At 36.2% G+C, this 21,498-nt stretch overlaps 1 protein-coding gene across 3 annotated transcripts in view; it reads right to left on the reverse strand.

The window, feature by feature from the left end:
• The window catches only part of LOC123306299 (neuropilin and tolloid-like protein 2), a 414,806-nt gene extending 394,083 nt beyond the window's left edge, over window positions 1-20,723 (reverse strand). For 2 of the 3 annotated variants that reach the window (XM_044888227.1, XM_044888225.1), the window contains exon 1: window positions 20,184-20,723. In XM_044888227.1, the coding sequence (XP_044744162.1) occupies window positions 20,184-20,218 (35 nt within the window). In that variant the 5' untranslated portion in view covers window positions 20,219-20,723. Of the gene's footprint in view, window positions 1-20,181 lie in introns of all 3 variants that reach the window. The other variant, XM_044888226.1, reaches the window with a different exon arrangement.
• Window positions 20,724-21,498: the final 775 nt, after the last annotated feature.

A 21,498-nucleotide genomic window follows, 5' to 3' on the forward strand; every position in this document is an offset into this window, starting at 1 on the left:
TTGCGTGAATAAAGCTAATCTGTAATACGCACGACACGGCTGAAGCCGCTAGGACAGTAGTTGATGATTACCTAAATCTCACGTTTGCGTTCTAATATCTAATATAATAAGTCGTAAGAGTATTTTAGTGTTCTCGGGTCGTAATTGAAAACTGACCAGTGAAAGAAAATCACAATGAAGAGACAAAGTTCAATTCAAGATTTTTTCACGAAAAGACAAAATGTGGATAGACCTGGAGTTGAAAATTTAGAAGCCCGCGTTGCCGTGGAAGGACAAAGTGAAATTGCTTGTGCCGATGTCTTTCAAACCAGCTCCTCTGGTCAAGATGTGGAAGGTATTTTTCAAGTTATTAAAAATGTAAACGATATTGGAAATTACTGTCAAAGGAGTTATATTTGTTCATTAACAAATGATGAAAAAGTTTCATTGTTAGAAAATGTATGGAAACCTCAGTCTGGTTACAAATTTCCTACCACTTCGATTTCAAACCACACGAGATCCTTTCAAGCAAAATGGCTTGAAGAATTTGAGTGGTTAACGTATTCAGAGGAGAAATGCGGAGCATTTTGTAAATACTGCGTGTTTTTCTCTCAGAGCGAACATGTAGGGAAAGGAAATCACCAATCATTGGGAATATTTGTGACCCAGCCTTTCATAAATTTCAAAAAAGCTAGGGAAATGTTCAAAAATCATCAAGATTCGAAATACCATAGGCAATCCATTTTGATTGCTGAAAACACAAAATCCTTGATTAAAAAAAAACGTGTAAGTGTTATTGATCAAGTGAATTCTCGAAGAAAATTAGATATTGAGAATAATAGAAAGAAACTGGTTGCTATAATTCAAACTATTAAGTTATGCGGAAGGCAAATGATTGCTCTCAGAGGTCATAATGATTCTGGACGAGTGAGTCTTGAAGAACCTGACGAAAATGACGGAAATTTCCGATCATTGTTGAGATACCGAGCTAACAGCGGAGATAATCTTCTTAAGGACCAATTGATCAGTGCTGGTGGAAAAACAATGTACACAAGCCCTGTCATTCAGAACGACATCATTAACACATTTGGTTCTTTGATTCAATCCAAAATTGTGGCAAAAGTAAGGAATTCTATCTTCTATTCTGTTTTAGCGGATGAAACCACTGATATAAGCCAAATAGAACAATTTTCACTTTGCATTCGCTATGTTGATGAAGAAACTTTCAAAATCAGAGAAGATTTCCTAACGTTTGTCCCCGTTCATGATGTAACTGGTGCAGGTTTGGCGAAAACTGTATTAGAGACCTTGTCAAATTTAGGTCTTGATTTGAACAAATTGAGAGGCCAAGGATACGATGGTGCTGCCACTATGAGTGGCAAGTTCAGAGGAGTTCAAGCTGCTATCAGAGAAAAACTACCATTGGCCCTTTATACACATTGTTCTTCGCATACACTCAACTTGTGCTTGTCAGATGCAAGTAGCATTTCCTCTATTAGAAACTGCATGGGTGTCATTAAAGAAATATGTGCATTCTTTCATGCATCAGCTAAGAACACAGAGATTTTAAAATCCACGATTTCAGAGTGCTTTCCTGATGAAAAGAGAAAGAAGCTGATTTCATTGTGCGAAACGCGATGGGTGGAGAGACATGACTCAGTTATTCTATTCAAAGAAATTTTAGAAGCTATCATACTCTCCCTACATAAGATAGAAGAATCTAGTGTTTCATCAACTAAAGCATTTGCTTTAAGTCGTGCCATTTGTACTTTTCCATTTATTGTTAATCTTTTCATTTTGAGCCAGATGCTGTCGACTACACACAGCTTGTCTGAGACCCTTCAGAAAAAAAACATTGACCTTAGTCAGGCTATAAGCAACATCACAACTGTTTTAGACCTACTGTCAAAACAGAGATCAAATGCCGAGCAAACGTTCAAACCATTATATGAACAGGTGAAGACAATAGCCTCCAAACTTTTTGTCACAGAGGAGCTTCCACGATTTTGTCGGCTTCAAACAACACGCAACAATGTACCTTATACCACAGAAGAAGAATATTATAGACGAGCAGTTTATGTGCCATACCTGGATGATTTTTGTGAAGCGTTAAGGGAAAGATTCCAATCTCATGAAGACACAATAATATCTTTACAAAACATTCTTCCACAATTTTGTATCAGAACAGACATCACTTTATTAGAAGCTGCATTGAAATTATATGAACCAGATTTGTCATTTAACGACATTGTGCGAAGTGAGTTTAAGCTGTGGCAAGAAAAGTGGAAACAGGAAAGACCTGAAGTTCTGCCAAAAACGGCGATTAGTTCTCTAGAAAACTGTGACAAAGATCTATTCCCCAACATTTATATCCTTCTAAAAATACTAGCTGTTCTTCCCGTGTCAGTCGCTACCGTTGAAAGGACTTTCTCTAGCCTAAGAAGACTGAAAACTTACCTAAGGAACAGCACATCTGAGAATAGACTAAATGGTCTCGCATTACTCTCTATTCACAGAGACATCACAGTTAGCGACGAGGAAGTTCTTGATAAGTTTGCTAGTGTACCGAGAAAACTGGGGTTTGTTTTGTAACCATCTATGTAAGCGAATGTTCAGCTAACCTCGTCTTCATGTCGTCAATTAATTTTTATTTTTTCCACTTATAATAAAATGAAATTTCTCATTGTCGTTTTTTTTCTTGTTCAAAACATGATGAAGCCTTTTGTGAAAACCTCACTACTCTATCAATTTCTCGTCACGTTGCAGGAGTCCGTTAAATGGGGATAGTTCACAGACGTGAGTGTTGGCTAGAAATAGCAACCAATGGTAATTTTTTTTGCATCATAACTTTTAAGATTTGAAAACAATGTGTACGAGATATTGATGAAAAACAGGGAGACTATGCCCAAAGTTATCCTTTGATTCTCAATCGAAAAATTGCATCCAACCTAATCTAACCATTGGATCATTTGATGGTGTAAGCATCTCGGGGCCCCCCCCGAAAATATTTTCTATATACGCCACTGGGTAGTGCACTCCTTTTCCCATTCTTTCCTTTTGCATAGCATCGTGTTGAAGTATAGATATAGATATGTCGATAACTATTATATACAGGGTGAGTCTTTGACTCGGACAAAATATTTCAAAACTAGATTTTTGATTCGGTCCTGATAAAAAGATATAGTCATTGTGAGTTTTCATAATGAGCTGTGCCACCTCTGGAAAAACAAAATTACCTAGAAGAACTAGCTAAATCTGTGACACTTCACCTCAGTGGATATTTTAAACAGAGTTGTATTCAACCATAGTACCCAATTTTTCAAATTTCACAGATACTTTTTGATTTTTGAACGTCAAATTACTTGAGAACGACGAAAAAATATAAAGAATAGTCTTATTTTACAAAACATCCAAATATGCATTGGATACGGACAAATTTCGTTTGAAGAGTTGGATTCTTTGAATTTTGATGTATTTTCAAAGACCTCATTTTAATTTGAAAAGTATTGAGAGGGTCCTTAGAGTCATTCGGGGTTACTGAGCGCGGAGGGTAAGTGTGCGCAGTGCGTATATCCAGACTATGCAATGTATGAAAGAGGGGTTCATTTGGCTGAAGCAAGGGCGCAGAATCGCCAAATTAGTTTTTCAAAGGAATGCGCCGTGCGACGTTTCTTCAACTTTTTATTTGCAATCAATCGAAATCACTAGTGTTCTTTTTAATTTTCAGCATCTCTGCAAATTCTGCCATGTCCAAGTTCCGAGTCCGACAGTGTTAAACAATATTATATTTTATTCGATCATGCGCATATTAATCTAAATATATCATTAAAAATTTTAGGTTCTCTTAGCTGCTCAACTCTATAAGAACGTCAATTCAAATTTTGGCTTACTGGGGAAAGTGTGCGCGGGTAAGTGTGCGAATAGATTTATTAAATGGGCATTATTTCAGTGAGGAATAAATTATGGCATTGTTGATTTTCTTGGTTAAGACTCGATCAATATTGTCCTATTTGTTCGGAAAAATATGAAGAGCCACCAACAAGGGAATGTATCAAGTGTTGTGTTCACCAGGAATTTTGGCACGAACAATAATGCAGTGCTTATAAAAAGGCGCTTCTGTATTGACAATAAACAGCATTTCTTCAATATTGTAACATTTTGATGACATTATTTTGTAATTTTTTTTGATTGTGTGGTTCACTAAGCACTGCGTTCACTTACCCCGTGAGGGTGCGCACACTTACACGCAATACGGGCATGTGAACGCACTCCGACTTTCACCATTAAATTTTTTTTTGCGGAAAGAAAACGTTTTTGTTTGTTGGCTTTTTGATGTTTTTTTATAGATTAGAAAATTCTCTAACTTATGAATATGTTTTAATTTCCCTAGCTTCAACATTTGAAACAGAGGATGGCATGAAAGGCAAAAGTGCGCACAGTTGCCCCGAATGATTCTATACGAAAAAATATAAAGAATAATTTTATTTTACAAAACATCCAAATATGCACTAGATACGGATAAATTCCGTTTGAAGAGTTGAGTTCTTTAAATTTGGATGTATCTTTAATCTTATTGGTCTGGATTAAAGAGACTCAATTCAACAAAATGCCGACGTTTCGATTTATTTTAAATTTTTGGTATTCTTATGGTACGCCACTGGATTGCTATCAGAAAAGTGTCTGTATAATGTTATCAGTTCAACATCCTAGCATAAACAGGAACGGATAATGACCAAAGTTGAAATAGCCGAAATTTCAATTTTGGCCTATAATACGAAAACAAAAGGAGATAGAGCAATGCAGTTGATGGCATCATTAGTTTCTCGAAAAATGACAAAACGAATGGCAGATTCATTTTCCTCTATCTCGTTGGGTAAAAAAGTTGTAGTTCAGGTACCACCAATTTTGCCCACCCTGTACTTGTATGTGTCCGCTTTAAGGGGAAGTACATACGATTCGAGATCAAAACGATCGACATTGGTTGGTTTACGAATGCTACCACATAATAATACGAAAATGTGTCACATCTTTGAGCAATAGCCTGAATTACGTACTGAGTCAGTTGAAAACTAGAAATTGCCACGTGAAAGGTAATATGTATTAGGAATATTGACTAATTTTCAGTTATTCCTGAATTTCAGCGTAATTTTGGCATATATCGCTTTGTATTATATGAACAATTGAATCGCCGATGTCACCCCGTCGTTATTTTCATCGAAATATGTCGGAAAACCGTCAAAAAATGATTGTGAAAACAAGTTTTATTGACACTAAAGTTCAAGTATTTTTTTCTCATAAAAAACAATTAAATTGGAAAAAAAGAGACGGGGTGACATCAAGACGTCCTTTAACTTCAATTTAAAAAAAAATCAAGGCTTCACGTAGGAAATTGAAAGCGTAAACTAAGAACTAGTGAATGCCGTTTTTTTGAATGGAGATTCTTGAGGTATCACTTCCCCTTAAGAAATCGATGCGATGATGATACGGAGTCCAGAATAAGAGTTTTTATTCGGGCTATCTGTTGCCCATTTATGACATCTGGCATTTTTATCGTATCTTCATCCTGAGACCATATTTCTCCAAACATCAGAAACGCATTTGTATTCCTAGTAGAAACTTGACGCAACATTTTTAAATGCACACAGAACTCGCTAACCCAAATATTTCTCGACTGAAAGCGAAGGTTGAAGATTATGAAATGCACATATGTAGTATCAAAAAGGTTGCACATCGTATCCTGCAATATCACGAACTCTCTCTATAGCAAGGCGACAACGTGTCAGTAAAAAGTCGGGATTAGCGGAAATTTCCGAGATTTCCTGTATTCCATGTACGACTTGACATTTCATTCCCGATGTATACTGCGGAGAACTGAGCGGAATAATTCAGAGGATATATAATATATGGCAGGATCTACTGCGGCCATGGCAGGGCATATAGGGCGTTGGGAAACAGCCTGCGCTAGACGAATTAAATAAAAAAGCTGATGGAACGAATTTAAAACAGGTAGAACCGATTTGAGTTATATTGGAAACAGTTGGTTGAGAGGGGTATACGGGTGCAATATTGGATGTTTACGATTTCTTGGTGACAGCAATGAAATATAGGATGTCCCCTCTTTGTTCGGGATATATCCAGATGCATTGCGGATTACGTCTCAGCTTTGCCGAAGTGGGTTGTCAAATAATAGTGATAATATGCTTTCGCCTTTTGTTAGAAGTATTTGTAACAGTGTGTAATCTTGAGCGTTCCTCTCCTCACTTGATTTATTTTCAAGAAAAAGTTTCAATGTGAAATTTTTATTTTCACTTCAATATATCTACTTGACCCTATTTTCCTAAAGACATACAGATGTTTTCATTCCTAGTTCTGTCACCAGGCTGATGAGTGGATTTACTCAGAGCCAGTCTCATAATCAATTTCAAACTCCCTTCAATTTCCAAGCTCCATTTTCTTCTTTACCCAAAATGAAAATAGATGATGTTTGAATATTTCAACTTCTAAGGAAAAACCAATATTATAACACACTCAATGCAATGTTAACAAATAATATCAAAGAAACGTATGAATTATTGTCACCTGGCACACAGCTTGAGTGAGCCTGAAGAAGATGTTTCTTGTAACGTGCGTTCAAAAAAATTCGTCGTCAAGTAGGCTATGGAATTTTGAACGTCGATATTTCGTGCCTAAACGTAATTCTTAGCTCGTGCTATACTATTAATTTTCCAGGTTAACTGTCATTTTAGCATTTTGGATTGTTGTTGAATTGAAATTATCAGCAAATTATAAAAATGGTTTTTACGGACGTGTGAAAGGCTTTTACTATTGAATCCTACTTCAAAATTGGAAAGAAAATTGAAGGAGAATGGAAATATTCTGTTCCGGCGACTTCATAGAAGCCTATGTTGCTGTAGATTATTAAGTATGAATTTTTCCATTGTACTGTTTTGCGATGTGTTGACGAAACAGGTTTGTTCAAACAAAAAAGGAAGTGGTCGACCAAAGAAGAAAACTCCAGAGTTCAGCAATAATGAAAACATCATGACAGAAGCTTGACAAACCTCTGTTTAGGTTTTATCTCAAGTGGCTGGAGAATCTGTTGGCATATGCCACCCGATTTAAAAAAAAATATCCATTTGTTTCCATAAAGATTGACATGTTATCAGAAAACTGAAAAGGTTGTGATTACCTAACCTTGTAGCATCCAAGAAAAATTGGAGTTCAGTGTGCATCAGTCAAAGGCAAAATGTGGACCTACTTTCTTTTATGGAACTTTAATAGCAGAACGTGATGAAGGAGATCATGCCTTTTTATATCTGCATTGAATTTTAATAAATTGTCCAATAGCTATTTTTATGTAATTCAGTTCTTTTAGTTTAGTCATGGAATTTCAGTAATGACTGAATCAATTCAATACCTATTTATAGAGAATTAATAAACATATTATTGAGAATCTCACTGTGATTTATTCATTTGACTGAAGTTAGCTAGAACCTTCTTACAAAAAAAAAACATAATATCACGATCAATTCAAGATTCATGTCTCTTACGTATGAAAATAGTGGACGGATAAAATTTTTACGAAGAATTTTTCTAACTGCCTCAGATTGTTCGGATTCTTGTCATCTTACTCAATGAAAGAAATGCTTTTCGAAAGTTGGGTGAAATCTACAGATAACTTTTCCTAAAAAGTGAATTTACGTACAAAATTACGATATATAGGTTAATGTCATCATTGTTTACATTTTGGGAAGATGAAGTAATTCAAGGAAAGACATACGTTCAGCCACCGAACATCAGCCTTCAAAATTTCATAGCCTACTTGACGACGAATATTTTTGAACGCACGTTATTTGTTTGTATGCGTGATCAAATACCTAGTTTGTTCTGTGCTCCACCGTCTATCTCTTTTTAACGTATCACTTCTAGTCTGCATGTTTGATTTTTAATTTTAATTTTAATTGTCACCTGTAACGATGCTTTCAACTTAATGACTGTCTATCATGACAATTTTGGAACCTAAAATCGTGAGTTTTACTCTAGTTATTTGTTTATTGGTTTATTAACTTATTTGTTAATAACCTACGAAATGTCTATTTTCTTCGTTCTAAGTTTTAGCTTATTTATATTGTAGATATTCATGGTTTGATAATGGCTAGAAGCCGAAACATGTCACCTATGTGATTGAATATATGGTTCCAAAAATCTAAGTGTATTCGAGACCTTTTCACTACTTCTATACTCAATGCTTCAAAAATGGCATTCTATGTGATTATGATATCTTGTTAGCCTAGACCAGTTCCATGCATGAAAAAAATATTGCGTTACCAAAGCAACGAACAATAACTCATTAGAAGTGTCAATGTGAAGTTTGAGGTCAAAAAAGTAAACCAGAGTTACGCAATAAATTAAAAGAAAGAAGATATCAACCGAAATTGTGATAATCGAAAAATTGGGGTATCGAGCCATCATCAAGTACCTGTATTTGAAAGGGTTAAGAGGTAAGCAGATTTACGAAGATATGCTTAATACCCTTGGTGATCAATGTCATTCGTATGCGACATTGAAAAATTGGACTGCAAGCTTCAAAAGAGGTAAATTTTCCATTGAAGATAATGACCGATTGGAAAGGCCAGTTTCTGTGTCAGTTCCGAAAATATCGAAGCAGTTCATGACATGATTTTATCAGACCGTCGGCGTCGAATTGGGCTAAAGCGGATATCTGAAGCACTGAATATTTCATACGAAGTTTCGTGCCCGAATCTGCTGAAAAAGTTCTTGCTTCAGTTTTTTGGGATTGATTGATTTTTTGGATAAGGGTAGAACAATCACCGGTGATTACGAGGGAGATTACTATTCGACTTTACTAACCACTATACGGGAAAAAATTCTCAAAAGAAAAGAAGCATAAATCTATCTAAAGGTGTTTTGTTTTTGCAGGACACGCCCCTGCTCACAAATCTCATGTTGCCACGCAAAAAAATCGTGATTTAGGATTTGTATTACTAGAACACCCCCCTTATTCACCAGATTTGGCTCCATCCGACCATCATCTTTTTCCCCAACTGAAAAAAAGTTTCAACGAGGAGGTAATAAAAGATGTGTAGGTCTGTGCAAGAAGAAACATTTTTTTGAAAGTTCTAGGGACGTTGCAGATTTGCTGTAATGAATGTATCCAATTAAGAGGAGAATATGTTGAGTAATAAAATTTGACATTGAAATTTTGTTTGGTTCTATAGTAGGCTAAGAATTTTTCAATATATCCTCGTAGAGCTAAACCTCTCCCTCTAGTCCTATCATGATGATTAACAGATGGTGACAGAGGGGAAGTAATTCCTTAATTCCTCTAGATACAGCTTGGAAGAGTAAAAGACTGCAGATGGTTTGTCAAGAGAGCTATGATAGATCCTCCATTAGTTCCAGAGAATTCTACCAATATTGGTATATTTTCAAGAAGATTCCAGAGTTGATACGTGATTGCCCCTATTCAGGGCATCCGATATCTCGGGAGTGTGCACACTACTAATTTAGATGTTAGATCTGCATTCGAGTTCTTCTGCCGAATTGCATTTGTATGATGGCAGTTTAACTTTGTCTGTCAGGTTTTTTTATTGGTCTATCCGTCGAGCCACTAAGTTCAGTCAGGTACTTGCGGAAATAGACTCCAGTTCTGGTGACGTGTTTGGTCAGGAGCTGCCAGTAAACCTGCAAGTAGGGATCCTCGTAGAAGAACCAGTCACCTCTGCTGTAAGCAATAAGCTAAAGGTTCTATTCGGCACGAACATTGGTGTGTCTTGGTCCATCTGCTTGGCATAATCAAAGTCTTTTTTTGTACTTTGCACCATGTGATTCATTAAAACGCCCTTCAGTCATCAACATAAATCTCAAAAAAATATCCTGATGTTCATATCGCTTTTTGATAGGTATTAATAATTTATATGCATGTATAAGGGAAGAGTAAATCGCATTTCTCGCTTTGATTGAACTGAAATTCAGATTTCGTGCATGAATACTGAAGAGAAATAGCACAGTGCACGAGTGCAGCTTTCCTGTTTATTCAATAAGCAAGCGCCGGCCGGCGTCGCCGTCGTGTACAGGGACGCCGACCGACGCCTCTCTTCGCTTTCAATAGGTCCCACATGCATCTTGTATATAATAAGTACGGGCCATTAGTCATTCGAATATTGCATCCGAACGTTTAACAGAATTTTCAATTATCTCCTTCCCCTGAGGAACTCCCATGCAGTTCCTATTTCGCCTTTGTGTTATTTATCATTCCATAATTCAATCGGGTCGTTGGGGACTGAACAACTCCAGAAGCAGCAGTGTCACAAAGAGAGAGAGTTCACATCGAATTAATCAGTTTCATGTACCTACGGTGCAACGCGGTGCCAAGAACTAATCAGTTTCATATATGGTACAAAGTGTTAACGTTAACTCTTAATGGAATTAAATTACTCCTTCACAATTATGGACCGTTTTGTGCAACAGACAGCGAGCATTTGCTTCTTATTGGGATTAAATGAGATAGGCATCTTGTGCATTCTGCCACGCGTTGTGTGGACGCAAAGAAGCAATCAATTTGTCATAAATTAATCGAATAAGCGTTGGAATACGATGGGGCATGCCTGTCTGCTGCAAAATTGTATTTAGACAAGAGGAATGCTTGTGTATGGTAGTCCATTCTGAACAGAGATTTGAAAATGCCGCTTGACGCATGAATTTCTTATTTAGGTAAATACCTAAATATTGAAAGGACTTTGAAGAATTATTCAACAAGACTTAGGGGCCAAAATGAAAGTTCTTTTGGAAGGAGTATAGGAACATAAAACTATTGTTCCTGAATACCCCACCAATCTACCAAATAATTTCTGTACCTCTAATTGTTAAGTTTTTCATCAGTAAGTTTCTGTCTATTCATTTTATTATATTATTTATCCATTTTGTGAGTTTATTTGAAAGAATTTCACGATGGATGATCGAATTGACACCTCCGACACCACAAATACGTCTACGCTGACGTATGACTAAGTCTACGTCATGATAATACGTTTTTGAAATCTAATGTCATTAGACGGAAATTTGTTTTTACTGATAGGATAGGCTGGATGGGATATTTCTATCACATAACCCAACTCCTGAATCTTGAATCAGAATAGTTAAACTACTGTATTTTGTATTCATAATAATAACAATGCCTCAGTAGCCATCGTTATGTTTATGTCACAGATGAAACCATCCAGCACATCACTGGGGTATGCCAAAAGTTTGATGGCAATAAACAATTTGCTGTTGCAAAGATGTTACACCAAAAAAGTTTCCTAATTATAATTACCATCCAGATTCTGTATTGGAGGAAATTTCATCAATCTTTTTTTTCTACTATCTAATCTTCCAAATCCACTAGGTCTTCGGTATCCACGACGCTCGAGTATATGCCGATTTAGAATCGTGGGTTCTCCAACTATCAGTAACAGGTGCATAGAATTAGGTAGTTTCAAATTATACGATATGAGAGAAACGTTTCACTCATATATAGAAAAAAAATTAGGTTAAAACCTTTTGTATCTGAGCCTGTTAAACAAATATATAGGTAACAGATATTATTCTTAAACTTCTAGATCATTAGTCTTCCATATTCATCTCCGGGTAGAGGCTCTTTATGATGGTAATCATTTCTTTTCTCGAAAATATTATGTATAATATATCCTTCAAAATGTGTCTTCTGTATTATACAATCAACAATGCTTTTCCTGTTGTCGTGTGAATGCTTTATTTGGTGAGCCCAAGAAGGAAATTCGAGATTTACACGAGCGTGTCAGATAAATATAAGGGGAGATACCTTGGACCCTGTAGAGTACCTCTACCAATAATTTGACCTGTACATAGGGGGAATTATCTAGGAGAGCCTGTCAGAATAATAAAAAAACGATCATTGTACATACTCGAGCGTGTCAGATTAAGATTTATTTGGTTAATTACATGTTGGAAGGTATATATTTTCTCAATCTGACAATTAAAGCGTGACGAAAATGTGTGAGAGGGCACCAAACTTGCAAAAAAATTTTTTTTTAAATCATTTCCTTTCCTGGCCTTCAAATTGTTTTCGCTTTCATTATAAAAGTTGAAGAGCATAACATTTTCTCCAGATTTTGTCCCAAGCAATTTTTTCTTTGTTTGAACTGGGTTTCTACATTGACCTTGGCCATTCGCATGTGTGGCTAAGCTCCTCGACCTTATCGCCCTCTAACTCCAAAACGGTAAAGAGTAGGTATGTAAAATGGCTTCAGACAAAAGTTGTATAGATCTAAACTTTCATAATGAATATAGAAACGATTAGAGATACAGGAAGGGAAATATGTAAAAAAATGCCTTGTAATCATCTTCAAACTGTTAGATTAAGAAACCACCTCTCCTGATTAGTGTCATATTAATGGGTCAACACGTTCATTATAAAAGTTGAAGAACATAACATTTTCTACTAACTTTGTCCGAGGCAATTAATTCTATATTGAACGATATGGCGATGAATGTACATTAGACTGGGTTCCTACATTGACCTTCTTCTTTCGCATGTGTAACTAAGCTTCTCGCCTCCTTTGCTTCAAAAAAAAGTTGTATAGAATTTTATTATCTACAACTTTCATAGTAAATACAGAAATGATGAGGTACAGGAAGGGAGATATTTTTAAGAAATGCCTTGTTATCATCTTCAAACTGACAGATGAAGAAAACCCCTTCCTGATTATTGTCAGATTAATGGGTCAACACGTCTTCAACACCGAGATTAACCATCTGTATGAAAATCTGACACGATCAAGTTACGATTATTTACGCATTTTCAGAGGACCGCTATGATTTTGCGTCCCGTCCGAATTGTCAGTCTCTTGTAAAGTAGCTTCCTTTGGGTCCAATTAACATATATGCTCTAAAAATCTGCCACGCTAGAAATTTTTTTTTACCATTTTCAATTCTTCCGTACAGCCAGCCCCACCACGCAAACTTTCAGATTAACATGCATTCATTATCAGAGACTCGTAGGACATATAGATATTGTAGGTATATAGGTATTAATCTGACTTCCTCGTGTATGTACACCTTACGATTTTCTTACTACATCTTCGAAAACCTGCAGACGCTTTCCCCACCGCTGGAAGTGCATACATCATAGAACCTTTTTTTCTTTCTACCATCTAATCTTCAAAATCCACTAGATCTACACGACGCTCGAGTAAATCCTGATTTAGCATCGTCGCCAACCACTTCTTTTGATTTTCCTGATGCAGAACTTATTGCAATGGAATTCTTAGAAACATTTGTAACGAAAACATTCTATCATTTTTCCCAGAGTAGGTACCTATTCTGTCTTCGCCCAAAATTGTTCAACTTACTGAGAAAAAGAAGGCCATAAAAGCAATTGATAAAATTCGATTTCTTCTTCATTCCCAAGAAACCCTCCTTCATATCGTTCCACTCAACTCAAATAAAACCGAAAAGAAGAATCAGCTATTTCCCGTGAAGCAGACAATCATAAGATTGCACTGTAACTTCTGAGAGATAACTGAACTTGATTGGAAGGAGATAATTTGATTCCAGGACGCTTCCTCGTCTCGCACCGCAAAATTTCATTTCATTCATCATTATCGGGTTGAACGCGGTAAATGTGAGTTTTCACCTATCAGGGAATCCCAATAAAATATCGCTCCGAAACACCTTCCATCGAATTGATTCAGTTAAATTACCGGTATTCCGGAAAATAATCAGCCAGAAAGCTCGCCTAGTCCCCGGAGCCTTGGAAAAGCAATTCCTTTTTTTCGTAATCAGAATGATTGCGTAAAATAGGAACACATAAGAATGTATAGGCCGATTTGCCATGTAGAATATGGATGAGATCGTCATCCTTTCAGACAGCTCTATTTGTACCGGGCGTCTGAGTAATCCCTCATGATAATATCGTAACTTATAAGTATTTCATGACTAAATAAGGATGTAACCAAAGATTATACAGTAGAAAGATAGGAAACGAATCGACCACAGTGATGTGAGCGCCATCTGGGTTTCAAAAGTGTTTTTAAGAAACTAAAACTCGTTAAAATATTAAGTCGAAGGACATGTGCAGAAACATATGAAATTTTTTGAGATTTCAAATGGCCATTTTGATCAAAGATGTTTTGAATGTTTTGATTCTCGTACTGCCTTTTGTTTATCAAGCTCGTTGTGGTTGTTGATTATTGAAATTTTTGTCTAATTTCTTGGTGAAAACCTCAAAATATCGTTCAAAAATTATTGTATGGTGAAGAACTGTGGACCAAATAAAAAGAAGGAAGCGAGGAAAGAAGGAAATGTAAGTATTAAAACTGGTAACATGTGACTGGGTCATTTTGATTTTTATTTTCAGTGTTACGAAGTGGATAAAATTTTCAGGGCGTACAGGCCTGCAAACACTACTGACTACACCATGTGCAATCAACATTTTACTGCAATTCAATTGAGAACTGTTCATCCACTTAAATTGTTGTATGCAGGAAGCATCCCCATTTGGGGGAAGTTATGACTTTTATACGTCCATTCGAAGATTCTCAATTGCCACTCCTTCAATATAATCAGAAATGCAAAGGTTTTATTGATTTGGTTTTGAGCATCGAGTGACTGTCAAATTGTTATTTGGAAAATCACAGTTTTATGAAACCTGCTGTGAGTGTTTTATTCATTCATTAATCAATTTGTATATTGTGTCATAAAGAGACCATATCACCTTTGATTATAGCAGATCACAAGAGTTGTCCTAGTCAAAGCTCTATTCGTTGTCCATAATTTCAAATTTTTGTGAATGTTTATAAACCATCTCATTGTCAAATGTGTTTTCACTGGCCAAAATGGGTTCGGTTTTTAGTACTAGAGATATGAGGGCGTTTCCTATCTTTCTACTCTACAGTGACTCTATCAAACACAGTGGCGACAATTGGAAATTTAGCAAGAATATGGCGGCTTAGAAGCACAGATTTCAATGCTATGATCTCTAATTCGGAATGCGGATTGGCTCACGTCACGTCACGTGACCGAATCTGCTATATTCTTGCTAAAACGAGACCACAATTGTTGCCACTGTCTCGTTATAGTCACTGTATTCTACTCTATAATCTTTGGATGTAACCAGGATACCTATTGTCATTTTTGACGGTTTTTCAACTCACAAATGCACGTAAACTACCAAATTCAGAGACTCCCTTTGAAAAACATAGTTGAATTTATCATTTTTCGGATCAATTCATCTCAGAGCATATTGATTCCTATAAATCCTGAAAACAATAATTGGTACTCCAAAGATGCGATCTTTCATTTGGGATGGAGTCATTTTCCCTCCAAACGCTTTAATTTCCCAACAGTCCCTGCTCTACTCCACTCTGTAATGTGGTCTTTTATGGATATAGATGTAATCAGATTGGGGGTTATTTGGGATTGCAGTCAAAAACGAATTGATGTAATGCCAGTGAGCAGCGTTTGTCAACCGCTTACGATATCTTTATCTCTTCTTTTTCAGCCTTCTTGCATTTTCATTTAATGTTCCTTTTTATGTTCAGTTGCATTCTACTCTCCATGTCAGCCATTGCTGCTGTAGAAGCTAATTTGTTCCTGCCTCGGTTTCCAGCTTTTTTTGGAGAAAAAACTACCCTTTAGTGTCTACTAAATAAACCCTTTATCCAATATGTTACTTCATTTTTCTGGCGATACTTCTACTTCGATAAATAATGAAGTGAGAATAAAAGTAAACAATTCATGAAATTTTTCGACTTATCCACTTATAGAAGCCTTACTTAAGTGCAGTTTATACCACGAGACTTTCTTATCTTCTTTGTCCGTAAGGGGGTAAAGACTACCAGAATGTAGGGTGTTGCCAGAATACTTGAACGATCAGCAGAAGTTGCGAATATCACAATAGTTTCCACTTTCGTCGAAAAGATGGAACCAATTTACGAACGTCTTACTTCGATTTCAGCAGGTTTCGAATTGTAGCTAGCACGAGACTTTTCGAAAAAATTTTGTATGTGAAAATTCAGAGAAAAAAACATGTCACTTCGAAAAGTGAATATCATGAATAAACATTTGTTCCTCAATGAAAAAAATTTTCTATTTTGTGTTCGATTTGGCTTCGCTGGAAAAGAAGCCCTTCAGTGTTGAGAGCTTATTCTGTGAACAAATTTGTCATCACTACATTACTCATGGGGAGACAGGTTTTTTTTTACTGAGGTTTTTCCCTAAGCACTTGTATCATACGCCGAATTGTATGGTACCCCTTTACACTAACCTCTGTTAAAACTCATACATATGCTATATTAGTTGATAACAAAAAAATATTGCTTACGTTCAAAAGGATATATATATTTATACAGGGTAGGTCTTTGACTCGTACAAATATTTCAACAGTAAATTCTTAAAGTCAGAAGAAACACCTTTATTCCTATACCATCTTTTCCGAATCGGCCCTGATATAAAAATATAGCCATTTTAAGTTTTCATAATGGGCTGTGGCACCCCTGAAAAAACATACCTACCGAATAACTAGCTCAACTGTGGCACTTCACATCTGTGGGTCTTTTCAACAGGGTTGCATTCAGCCGAAGTACCCAAGTTTTTAAATTTCACAGATCTTTCTTAATTTTTCACTTTTTCTAAATAATCCGAAAACAGCGCATTATACGAGAAAATATGAAAAATACTTTCATTCCACAAAACGTTCGAATATTCATTAAATAACGTCCAACTTAGTTCTTTGAATTTTTGGTATTTTTATGGTACGTAATGGTCATAATATGAAAACCAAAAGATTCATCAAATATAGAAACACTATATTCCAAAATTCATTTCATTCGATAAAGCCATTTGGGAGGTAGAGCTAAAAATAACACTTTTTATGGTTTTTCAACCGCCTGTATCTTTAATGGTGAAGGAAAAAAGTGTTTCTTTTGACCTCAAGCATCTTCTGTTAAAATATTTGTACGAGTCAAAGATTCACCCTGTATATGGCCTCGAGAAGTAAGCTCCAAGAGAGCTTTTATTACAATATCATCGGCATATCCGCAGATTTCAAAACCTGCCCCGAAAGCGTTTTTAGGAGGTCGTCAACGACCACATAGGCTATGCTATAGACAACTCTGGACAACCATTCCCAGTTGTCCCATTTATAGGGTCGTCGAGCTTAATTGCAGATTACAAACGATACTTTCTAATCAAATAACTCATAAAGAAAACAATTTTCCACTAAATGAAGTAGATTCAAATCTCCTTCCAGAATATTTCGATAGCATCAACTGTAATTTAAGTCTTTCCAATATTCCCATGTTGTTATTAATTTTCCAGGCCACTTTCAAGCTGCTATTATAATATCCAAGAGTACACACTCAGAACTCCTCTGTTTTTCCCAGCCAACAATTTATTTCCACAATAATGAAACAGTACATAATTACAGGACAACCCAACAGCATGTTCATGATGTTACGTACAATATCACCCGAAAGACGTTATTATAAACTCTGTGTTTAAATGCAGATGAATGAAACTTGAAAATGTATATGCGCGTAGTTATTTTAAGAGTTCATAAGAGAACTGGCTCCAGGGGGTGAGTTTAAATAGTCTGCGAGTTTCATATTTAGAATTCATAGTTATTTCTGGAACGAACATTCTCACAACTCTGATAGTTTCATTATACGACGTTTCGGCGAACCGTGTTGAATTTGATATTACGGAATTGGTCTCATTTGAGTTTTCGGATGTACAATCACAAGAAATAACTCAATTTGTACGGTATTTTTACAGTCGCGAACACAATATATCCACATTTGAGAGCGATATGGGTAACTGTTGAAGGTTTTCGACAAAATGAGAATGAAAAATAATAGTTGAGGAGCCGACGATTCTAAATCGGGATTTATTCCAGTGTCGTGGAGACCTAGTGGATTTTGAAGATTACATGGTAGAAGGAATAAAGGTTCTATGATGTAGGTATGCACGTTCAGCGGTGGGGAAAGTGTAGGCAGGTTTTCAAAGATATAAAAAAAATCGTCAGGTGTACATACTGGAGCGTGTCAGATTAAGATACTGTCTATGGCCTATGTATCTCTGATAATAAATTCATGTTAATCTAACAGTTTGCGTGGTGGGGCTGGCCGTAAGGAAGAGTTGGAAATGGTAAAAACAAAAATTTCTTCGAGCGTGTCAGATTTTTAAGGGATATATGTTAATAATTGGACCCAAAGGAAGCTACTTTTTTTACTTACAAGAGACTGACAATTTGGACGTGACGCAAGGTCACAGCTGTCCTTTGAAAATTTAAAAAAAAATCGCTACTTGTACATACTCGAGCGTATCAGATTTTCATACAGATGGTTAATCTCGGTGTTGCAGACGTGTTGAGCCATTAATTTGAGACTAATCGGAGAGGGTTTTCTCAAATGATAGTTTGAAGATGAAAAGCCATTTTTTTCAAATATCCGCGTTCCAGTACCTCTAATCGATTGTGTATCAATTATGAAAATTGAAGATAATAAAATTCTATACAACTTTCCTCTGAAGCAATTTCAGATACTTTCAACCGTTTTCAAGTTAGAGGGCGATAAGGGCGAGGAGCTTAGCTACACATGGGAAAGGCCAAGGTCAAGGTAGAAACCCAGTCTAATGTACATTCATCGCCATATATCTCAAAAGTGTTCGAACGTAGAAAGAATTGCTTCGAACAAAATTTGTAGAAAATGTCATGCTCTACATGTTTTATAATGAATGCGAAAACAATTTGAATCCCAGGAAAGGAGATAACTTAAAAAAATCTATTTTTGTGACCTTTATGGCTAATTTTTATTGTTTCGGCTTGCTGAAACTGTCAGATTATATTTTTTACGTTATTCTTGAATCATTAGCTTCAATATAAGAAAAAAAAGCACCGCGCTCAAGACTGTACACGTCGTACATTTTTGCAGTGTTTATCATGTTCAATACCTGAATGGTTGACCGCTGTTGATATGAAATTGTACAAATGGTGAAAAGCTTCTGTTTGGTTCAGTAAATTTCCAATATCTTCTTCTGCATTTCAATCTGCTAACCAAAAATTACGTCTATTTATGATGTTAAAAAATATGATTTCCATATTCGGTTTCTTTAGATTTTTAATACTTTACTTTTGTTTAGACAAATTATTGTATTTGCAGGAGTGAAAACATTCTAAAACGGCTATGGAATGCATATTTCCATTCATGAAATCATAATTTTCCTAATGTAATAATAATAATAATAATAGCTTTATTGTACAACAGTTTATCCCACTTTCCGTACAATATATATGAAATGTTGAAACTATGTGAGAGTAAAACAGAGAACTCACTATTTCAAAAATATTTCGAGTTATTTTTTCAAATATTTGTTTTGCTTACTCTATTTCTTATTCTTATTGTCGTTTTAAATATAGGTGAGTTTTTTCAACTGACTGCAGGTTTTTCTCAAAGCTTATTTACAACAGTTTTTGAAAAAAGTGCTCAATGCCGGCAAAATCTAATTACTTGCACAAACTGCTCAGCTAGCCCTTTGTGAAAAGTCGGTGCTTAGTAGACTTGGGAGCAATTTTTGTCAGCACTTTTTTCAATGCTGATGGTCACAGCTCTGAAAATACCCATTGAAAATCTGGTAATTAAATTTCTAACTTAATTACATATTTTCATCAATTATGAGACGCATCTCTCCAGCCAAATTTTTACTCCTAATATGATTCGCCAGTGTTTTTTCCAATTAACTATCAGTTAATTTTCTCTTATCTTCTTGTGAAAGTAGCTTGTTCTCTCACTCTCAATTTCACAATTCGAAATGAAGAAAAAGTTTTAAGTATCCACTAGGAAGACAATTTTTTTTTAAATTTCAACAACCTGTTTCGCATGAATGGGGCGGTTGAGGAGTTATGTTATATGAAGATTCTTTTTTCAAAATTATCCTCAGACTGTCCCTAAAGAAAAACATTCACAGTGGCATTTTGAGATTATGTTCTAACAAAAATCAATTCAGGAATTAGCCTGTCCGGGGGTTTAGGGTTCCATAAAATATTATAAATCATCATCAATTTTCAATTGAACTTTCTGCGGTGTAGGTATTGCCTAAGAGACCAATGCACTAAATCGGTGTTCGGTGTGCCTCGACGCATTGATATCAAATAAAGCTACTTACACCATGTAAGTGAAGAATTGCATCTCCTCGATACCATCAGGAACAATTCACTGAAACCACACACCACTTTCCATCTAAACACAAAACCGAACTCTTCTGAACACTCGAGGATTAAGGCCAAAAACCCGACGCTTTCGACATTCACAGAGAAACAACTGTTTCATCGAATCCGCAATCTACAAGAAACGACACACGACGTAAACAATCAGCGGCAAATGTAACTCGTATCGTTCAAAATCACGATTACATAAATCAAATCGGAAAATCCAATGGAATTAAATCGACGACACTTCTATGGAAACCATGTCCGATGAAAAAAGTTTTGCGAACTTTTCAGCCAGAAGGACGACGCGACGGTGATTTACATCACAGGGGAGCGAGCACTAATTTTTTCGGCAGGAGCGTTTCGAAAATCCGACAAAAACCCGATTTGACACTGATTGTCGAACTGGGTTGGATTATTTTTAGAATTTCCGACGCGAGGTATTTCGGAACACTGGCGTCTCGGCGCTGACTCGACGCTGGTGCGTCCGTTCCTCGCGAATTTTGGCGCAAAACTGAGGGATTCCTGCGAAACAAGCTCGTCTGGACCAATTCTGCGGATAGTTCTGCTGGATACGCTCTCTCAGTATTTTATGGAGGAAATGAGAGATTTGTTTACAAGCTGACACCCGTTGTTTGAGTTTCGTTTTTATGAGCAAGATCGGAGATTTGGGCCAGAAAAGTGTGAAATGGTTATGCTAATCTTTGCAAATGATGTTTAAGCACCATTTCACGTTTTCGCATTTCTCACTGAATTTGTTCAAACTCAGTGTTCTCCGTGACATAAAAATGATAAATACCAGAGGACGTAAGAATATTTCCAAGCCGATTCGACAGAAATAATCGAAACATTATTCTCAAAGATGAACTAGTTGGGGAGCCCAATAGGAAAATTCGGGATTTACTCGAGGGTGTCAGATTAACATAAGGGGAGATATCTTGGACTCTGTTGAGTACCTCTACCAAAAATTAGACCTGTATATAGGGGAATTCTCTAGGACATTTCATTTGTCCACCCACAGAACCACAGATATCAATATTTGAAAATTTTGGGTAGTGGTGACACCCCAAAATATGAATTTCGAAGAAAAAAATTCAGCTCTTTTGTCCATGATGGTCTTCCCAGTTTTTTCGGCGCATTTTCTGAACAGCATCCCCAAATTGCGAAAACATAATTTGCTATAGTGAAGGTCGTTTGTCCAACTATTTCATTTGTCTACCAACAGAACCACAAATATCAATATTTGGAAATTTTAGAAAGCGTGAAGTTGGCAC

Source organism: Coccinella septempunctata, chromosome 2, assembly GCF_907165205.1.
Source record: "Coccinella septempunctata chromosome 2, icCocSept1.1, whole genome shotgun sequence".
Classification (NCBI taxonomy): Eukaryota; Metazoa; Arthropoda; class Insecta; order Coleoptera; family Coccinellidae; genus Coccinella; species Coccinella septempunctata.